This window comes from Plasmodium relictum (genome assembly GCF_900005765.1).
Source record: "Plasmodium relictum strain SGS1 genome assembly, contig: PRELSG_00_v1_433, whole genome shotgun sequence".
Taxonomy (NCBI): Eukaryota; Apicomplexa; class Aconoidasida; order Haemosporida; family Plasmodiidae; genus Plasmodium; species Plasmodium relictum.
Window position 1 is genome coordinate 3,087 of NW_021628667.1, and position 9,196 is coordinate 12,282.

Genomic DNA, 9,196 nt, shown 5'->3' on the forward strand with positions numbered 1-9,196 from the left:
CAAATAATTTAAATAAAAAAATAAAAAATTTATATTATAATATATTTCTTTTTAAGCGTAACTTTTATATATCTGCTGAATATGTTTCTCATTTAACACACCCATTTGTTTCCTTTTTTTTCAAGGAATATCACCATTCTCTCTTTAAATATGTTTGTAATTATATGTTATGACTTTTTAAAGCTCCTTTTATATTGAGCAAATATTTATGTTTTTACCCTACTAATTTATTTTTATTGAAAATTATAGGAAAACTATTATAGTAATATAATAATTAGATATATTTTAAGAGTAAAAAGTTTAATCAGCAGATGAAGAAAATTATTTCTAAAAATAATATAATAAAAAAAAAATGATAAAAATATTATTCCATTAAATGTTTTTTTAATAAATAAATGAAGAGATAAAATTCATAATTAAACAAAGATGGAAAAAATACATGATATAAAAAATTCATTGCCAGTAATTTTATATAAATCTCATAATTTTTTTAAAGTATAACTTTTATATTTCTTATGAACTTGCGTATACATTTATTTATTTTTTTAAAGTTTAAAATTTTCTTAATAAAATCTTTAAAAAAAAAAAATTCCTTTTTTAATGTTAAGTATTTAAGAATCAGAATTTGAGTTATTTAGTTTTAATCATATTAACATATGAATTTTCAACAGGGATTCTAAAGTAAATTATTTAAATTAAAAATTTTAAAAATATTTTTTTCTCTTTATTATTATATGTTTTCTTATTGTTTTATTTTTTTATCAATTTTTTTTTTAAATTTAAAATATTTTCCATAAATTTAATTATAGAATAATATTTTATAATAAAGAATATATTAATAATAGTTTTTTTTTTAATGAATTATTTCTTATCTTAAAAATATAATAATTAAATATGATATTTGTTAAAGGATTAATTGATGACTTAAATAAATGGCTTTTAGCGCAAAATATGAATGTCACGAAAAATTGCTCCATGTATTTATGTATAACTAGAAGAGGAATTACTAAAAATAAAAATGGCAACATATCTATTGGATTCAAATTTCTTACTATATTATTTCTTCTACTTTTTTTTTTTCTTTTAGAAGTAAGATCAGATTTATAACAAAAATATATTTATTTTTTTTAATAAAATATTTAAATTGAAATTCTATTAATATAAGTTTACTTTTTAAATATTCCATTTTTGAATTTTATTATAATTCTTATTGAAGCAGGAAAATCCATCTATTTCTTCAATTAAATTCAATAAAGATCACCTAAGGATGATAGCAGAGAGAAATAAAGAAAATTGGAATGATCGTTTACAAACAGATGTATTATGGAAAAGACATAATAAATATATTGAAGATATGGAAAGAGAATTAGTAAAATATTTATTGAATAAATGGGAATATCTTTGTAAAAAGTATAAGATAAAATATACCATATATGGAAGAATATGGGAACAAGAAAAATTCGAGTATTTTCTTGATAAATTACAGGAAATACAGAATATTTATCATATAGTTGCTCAAGAATATGAGAAGTTTAAGAAGGGGCATCCCACGGATAATGAACGCTCTAAATTTTTTAAGAATAAAAAAAAGGAGTTAAATGAATTTAAATATAGAATGAAAAATGAATCTTTTAAGAATTATTTGAATAAATTCAAAGAAGATTGTAAAAAATATGAAAATGAAAAAAAAAATAGTCATGAAAAAATAAAAATCAATAAATGGTTTTGTACTGAGGATGAATATTTGAAAGCTCTGAAACTTTCATTAATAGATTATATGCTTCCAAAATGGGAAGAAATGTGTTATAGTAGTAATATAAGGTGTTCTCTACATGGACGAATGTGGGAAGAAGAAAAATTCAAGAACTGGTATGATAAATTAAATGAGGATATAAAAAATTTTTATAGTGTGATTCATAAAGAGAGAGAGAAGTTAATGAAAAGTAATTTTACGTATCAAGAGTGGTTTAATTTTTATAAGTCAAAAAAAGAGGAATGTTTTCAACTTAAAAATAGCTTGTACAATTGGACTAGTAAATATTTAGAAAGTTGTGAAAAAGATAGAAAAAAAATTAAGTCGAAAACAAAAAGTAAAGAAGCAATATTTATAATAATTGAATTGTTAAAATATGTATTTAGAAGTTTTAAAATGAATTAAGACTTTAATTTTAATTTACTGCTTAATTATTTGACTTAATAATTGTATATTCAATAATTTTTGTATAATATTAAATAAGCATATTGGTAAAAAGAGCACATAAAGAGGTCTTTTATTGTGTAAATAATATCATATTACCATTAAATCGTGATCAAATTAAGATTTTATATAATCTAATAAAAATATGTAAAATTTTTATAAAAAAAAAAATTCCTTCCATATTCAACTACTTCAAAATAATAAATAAAAAAAGCCTTTATTTTTTTTTAAAAAAATAAAAATAGTTATTAATATCATCTCAAATAAAAAAAATAAAAAAAAATAATTTTTCTTTATTTTCTTTCAATGCATTTAATTTTTGAACATTTTGTATGTAGAAAGAGAGAATATTCTATTAATTACATTATTTTTACAAAATGATTTATTAACTATCAAATAATATTCTAGTACTGGTTAATAAAAGATATCATTAACCTTTTATGAAATAATAATTATTAACTTATATGGAAAATAGCAAGTTAATCATTTAAGTTCTCTAGTTTAAAAATAAAAAAAAAAATTTTTTTATTTTTGTAGGTTTTTCTTGTTAAATATATTATTGTAATTTTTAGTTTTATTGTTTTATAGTAAATTTGAGAAATTTTTAGGTATAAAAATTTTTTTTTTCAAGCTAATTAATTTTGAACAAAAAAAAATTGAATTAGAAGTTTAAAAGAAAAACAAAAGGCATTTTTTTTATTAGTATTTAATTTTTATGTGTTTTTGAAAGACTGTTAATAACTATAATTTGAATTTATTTATTTGTTTTAATTAATTATTTTACATATAATCAAAATTTTTAGCGAGGATTTAAATTAAAATTGAAAATAAAAGTTTATTTTTATTAAAGTAAATAATTATCTCTAGAACAATAATTGCTCTTATATATAAACTATATGTGTAAAAACTATGTATTATTAGTGTGATTTATTAATTGGATATTCAATGACTTGAATAAAAGGATAAACATCCAAGTTAATAAAGAGCAAATTTTTAGGACTCCTTTATAAATTTGTATTATAGATTCTATAAAATACAAAATTAATTAAATCATCTTAAAAAAATGAAAATCTATAAAAGTTAAATAAAAATAAAAGCAATCTACTTGCTGTCCTTTTCTTTTCATTTTTCTCCCAAAAAAAAATTTTTTATCATTAAAAAAAAATATATATATTTTTTTTTTTTTATAAAAAGGCATAATATAATTATAACAGATATGTGCCAAAAAAAAAACTTTTATTAGGCACACTAAGTTGGCCAAAGTTCTAGTAATTTAACTTTTTGCATGCAATTTACCCCTAGATAAGACATGAAAATTTAGGTTTTAATAATTGTTTATTATTATTAAACTAACCACGAACGTATATATATATATGTTTTATTAAAACAAACCTTAAACTGTATATTAACTAAGAGAAATTAATTTATTCATTGATCATAGCATAAATATGTTTTTAAAATAAGTAAAATTAGTAGAACATCTCTACATGCTCATTATTAATTTTTCTGTTCAATACTCTAGCAAAAACACTGAACGGAAAGTTAACAAGTTAGTCGGAGACAATTGTAAGAAATAGAAACTGGCACTATATAAAATTCCATTATATTATCACTGTACCATAATTGGTAAGGACATAGAATAGATGAATTTTAAACTCTTTAATAAATCACTTAATTTAGGTGGATTTTATAAGTTTATGAATATGAAGGAGACAATATATCTAAGTATACCTAAAGGATTATCAAAATTTAGTGGACTATCATTAGAATACTATTTTGATTGAGTCAAGGAATTCGAAGATGTAAAAGCATTGTTGAAGTGGTCTAAAATAAATAAAGTTATACTGACTAAAATGATATCTCCTAATTCTTGTTCTAATAAAATAATATCAATTTCTTATGATGAAGAAACAATATATTAATGTTATAAATCCATTTATCGATAACTATGTTCTTGTATGGTTATTAATAAAAGATGTTACTAACCTTTTATGATGTATAAAGTTATCTTATTAGTTAGGAAAATATAAATTAGTCATGTAATTATACTAGTTAAAAAAAAAAAAATTTAACTATTTTTTTTTTTGATTAAATAATTAAAGAATTAATCTTAAGTTAAAAATACAAAAATTAACGTACGAAAAGTAATAATAAGACTTTTTATTTCTCTTAATGAATAAAAAGTATCGTGTTTGTGTTATGCCTCTGGTTAATAAAAGGTATTATTAACCTTTTGTAGCATGCTAAACTAGTTGCTAGTTGTATACGTACAAGTTAGCCATGCACTGACGCTAGTCCTATATAAAAAAAAAAATAAAGTTATTTTTTTGTTTGTTTATTTATATATATATACATCTTTGTAATTTAAAAAAAAAAAAAAAAAAAAAAATTAAATATTTTTTTTTTTTGGAAGAGTTTTAGAAATGTTATGTTATGTTATGTTTTAATTTTTAGTGTAAATAAAAATTAAAAGAAAGAAATGTTAACTTAGTAAAAACTTAAGAGATAAGAGAAATGTTTATGTATTATTCAATGTATATTTTTGAAATAACATTGAATATCATAAAATTTTGACTTAATAAATTGTTATAAATTATTTGTATGTTTTTAATTAAAAGAAGATATTAATTCTTTGTAAATAAAAACTCATTTATAACTGTTAATAGGTTTATTAAAAGATGCAGTAAAATTTAACTTCAATTAAATATTATGCATCATAAGAAAACAGTATATATATATATAATAAAAACGAATATATATATATATAAACGTATACTTAGTTATACATGCTCTTTATTAATTTGTTTGTTTAACACTCTAGCAAAGTCATTAAACGGGCAATTAATAAATCAGCCTCATTACATATTGGAAGGTTTTTCATATTGATCCTTGATTTTTTATCGGAAAATCTTAGGAATATTGATGCATTATTTACTTGCGCTTGTTTCTTTTTTCTGTGTGTTTTTTTTCTCTTTGATCTACGGTTACCAAGCCATGAGCCAATGGGAGTACACTATTATATAAATAGAAAATATTAATTTTATAAAATACATTTCTTTTATGTTAATAGTTTTAAGAGATAATAATAATTAAAATAAATACAGATATATGTAAGCAACTGTAAGATCATTTTGTCTTACTCTATACACAAATACAAAAAGGAGAAGAATTCTCAAAAATGATCCCAAGACAGCTGAAAGAGGAATAATTGTAGATTTGGTTACTGTAGACGAGCTTTTAGTAGAAATACCTAAAGACATATTCATATAACATGTATTATAAATAGGAATACTTGCAGATAAACTATGTACGGATGTAGTATTTTTGAAATTAGTTAATGTAACAATGGGATTTTGTTTTCTAGTACTTAATGCAGTTGAAGGTGTATGTGTAGTTGTAGATATGGGTGTATTTGTTGGCTTTAATGCAGATGGGGATGATGATATATTTTTATCTTTCGATAAATTTTTGGATGTAGTTCATGGCTATTTTGCATATATATGTGTGACTGCTTGTGTAGTTGTAGGATTAAGAGTAGTAGTAGATATAATAGTTTTAATAGGCGTTACTGTGCTACTAGGAATTTTTTGTGTAGCTACTAAAAGAGAACCTGAACGTTGTCGACTTTGTGAATTATTCGTTTTTTTTTGTATCTGATCATATTTATCACAAATTTCATTTGAAAACATACCCATATTGAACAATGTACAATTGTTAGAAATTTTGAAAACTTGATTATTTCCATTGCTTTCACTAATGCTCCATGGATTATTTATCATAAATTTTTTTTTTTCTTCGTCTACCCATTGATTATATTTTAAACATTCATCCTTTGTATTTTTCATTTTCATGACTTTAAAATGTTCATCCCTTTCTTCACAGAAATCTATGATCTTGTTCCTTTTATTTCTTTCTTGTTTAGGATATATGCTAGGAATTCGTATGCATTGAAAATTTCTATATTGAATTATTTTTGTCTTTATATGTTGTTCAATTTTTTCCCATGCTTCTACAGGATCTCCCTCAACGTGTAAATCTGTTGCTTTTACTCCCATAAAATCTTCTTTTGTGTCATCTACGTTACCGTTGAAGTCTCTACATTGTTTTCTTTTTTTTCTTTTATTTCTTTCTATATTAATATTATCAAGTTCTTTATCAAAATTATCAATGGTTTGTTTCTTCCATTTATCATATTCAATTCCATATTGTGAAGCACCTCTAGTTTTTCTTCTAATAATTTTTTTTTGAGTATTCATTCAATCCTTAACCTTAATTACGTTTATTATTTCTATTATTTAGTTTGTACATATGATTTAAAAAAAAAGTATATAATATATATTCATATAATAATTAAAATGCTAATTTTATATTACTTAAAAATAGTACTAAAACATTCAAATATTGCAAATAAAAATTATAATATTAGTCAAAAAGGTAAGATTATTTATTTTTGCTTTTGTATAAAATTAATTTAAAAATGTTTTATGTAAATTAGATAAATTTGTAAATATATTAGTGTTTTTGTAAGTTACTATAATATTAACAAACGTATTAATAGATTTTGTATTAAATTGTTTTATTTTCTAAATGTAAATATTTCATAATAAGAAGTTATTTATAATTTTTTTTTTATAGTAATTTATAATAATGTAGTTGTTTTTAGATAAAATTAAGGTCTCTTAGAAAAAAATAAAATAATAATTTAAATAAAAGCGTATTATATAAAATAAAAATTAATAAAATAGTAAAGAAAAAAAATTATTTTACGAAAATTTCTTATATAAATGTATTATATTTCATTTTTGTTATTGTACATTATTGAATAAACTGAGCTTTTAATTCAAATATATAAAGAATGATTTTTATTCGTATAGAATATTTTTTTTAATATTTTCTATTTTTCTAAAAAAATTTCTTGATAAATATGAATATCCAGATTGAAGAAACATTTTTTTGAGAAATAAGTATTTTTTTTTAGAAGTATTAAATTATATAATCGTAATTTTGTTGGTTCACTTTTGCATTTATAATTATATATAAGGAATCTAAAATTTAAATATATAATTTTAAGTTTAATTTAAAAAAAAATAGATATTGTAAAAAAAATTATTATAATTCCTAATGGATTTTTTTTTAATTAGTTAAGGGTTATATATTTCAGTAGTTTTTATTTTACCTTCATTACATTATTTAAAAAATCACTTTTCTGATCTTTATATCTATTTTCTATCTTCTCTCTTTTTTTTATTATAATTTTGTGATAATTTTTTATTTTTACAATATTTAAATTGTTAAATAGTAAAATGTAAATTTTAATTACCAATGTAACTTTATATATATAAATAAATTAAAAAGTACACAATGAAAAACTATTTAAAATATGAAATTTTTTTAAAACAAAAGTAAATTAATAAAATTATAAAAGGAAAAAGAAGAAATCCTAGAAAATTTATATATTTGTTGAAAAAAATAAAAATATAGTTGCATATGCTACATATTATCAGTACATTAAAAACATATATATATTGTCCGAATTAATCTCAAAAAAAGAAATAAAAATTTTAATATAATTTTTTTTTTCTAATTACAATATCTATTAAAATATGTGGCAAAAAAAATCTTATAAAAATTTAAAATAATTTAATTTTTTAAATTTGACTTACTTCTATTTATAAATAATACTCAATAATATCACTTCATTTACAAAAAAACAAATGACAAAATAGTAATTTTTACATTTTTTTGAAGATATATTTTTGCTATAATTCTTTTAATATATAAAAAATATTTAATTTTAACTTCAATTATATTATTATATTTTTAATTCTTTTATTTTTCATGATTGATTAGTAGTTTATTAATTGCCTAATGAAAGACTTTGCTAGAGTACTGAATATACATATTAATAGAGAATATGCATAAATAATCATACTTATATTTTGTTTTATATTCATTTTTATTTTAAATTTAAGTAAATTTATATTTAAAGTGTAAATTTAATTATATAATTTTTATTGTCTCAGAGGAATTTATTTATTTTAGCAAAGGTGCATTATATTTTTGTGGTTAATAAAAGGTATTATTAACCTTTTGTAGCATGCTAAGCTAGTTGCTAGTTGTATACGTACAAGTTAGTCATGCACTGACGCTAGTCCTACAAAAAAAAAAAAAAAAAAAAATATAAAGTTATTTTTTTTTTGTTTGTTTATTTACATATATATACATCTTTGTAATTAAAAAAAAAAAATTAATAATATTTTTTTTTTGATATAAAGTTTTTTTTTTTTGGGGAAAAGTTTTTGAAAGAAATGTTATGTTATAATATGTTTTAATTTTTAGTGTAAATAAAAATTAAAAGAATGAATGTTATGTTATGTTATGTTATGTTTTAATTTTTAGTGTAAATAAAAATTAAAAGAAAGAAATGTTAACTTATTAAAAACTTAAGAGATAAGAGAAATGTTTATGTATTATTCAATGTATATCTTGAAATAACATTGAATATCATAAAATTTTGACTTAATAAATTGTTATAAATTATTTGTATGTTTTTAATTAAAAGAAGATATTAATTCTTTGTAAATAAAAACTCATTTATAACTGTTAATAGGATTATTAAAAGTTGCAGTAAAATTTAACTTCGATTAAATATTATGCATCATAAGAAAACAGTATATATATATATAATAAAAACGAATATATATACATAAACGTATACTTAGTTATACATGCTCTTTATTAATTTGTTTGTTTAATACTCTAGCAAGGTCATTAAACGGGCAATTAATAAATCAATACCCTATCAAAGTCATTAAATGGACAATTAATAAATCATCAATTCAAAAGTGTAACAATTCCAAAAAAAAAAAAAAAACAATCAAATCTTTTTTTTTTAAAAATTATAAATATATGAAAATAAAATAAACAAAAAAAAATACAGCTATATATATATATATATATATATATAGCTGTATTTTTTTTTGTTTATTTTATTTTCAT

At 19.4% G+C, this 9,196-nt stretch overlaps 1 protein-coding gene and 1 pseudogene across 2 annotated transcripts; one reads left to right on the plus strand and one right to left on the minus strand.

Moving 5' to 3' along the window:
* Positions 1–894: 894 nt before the first annotated feature.
* PRELSG_0029200 (Plasmodium exported protein, unknown function) lies at positions 895–2,158 on the plus strand (the record flags this gene model as incomplete). The annotated part of the gene is made up of 2 exons (XM_028675967.1): positions 895–1,089; positions 1,217–2,158. The coding sequence occupies 2 exons, from the start codon at positions 895–897 to the stop codon at positions 2,156–2,158; spliced, it is 1,137 nt and encodes a 378-aa protein (XP_028531189.1).
* Positions 2,159–5,006: 2,848 nt separating this feature from the next.
* PRELSG_0029300 lies at positions 5,007–6,453 on the minus strand (annotated as a pseudogene). Its single transcript has 2 exons — positions 5,338–6,453; positions 5,007–5,210 (listed from the first exon to the last, which is right to left on the minus strand). Coding segments are annotated over exons 1-2 (1,320 nt in total).
* Between the last annotated feature and the right edge of the window lie 2,743 nt (positions 6,454–9,196).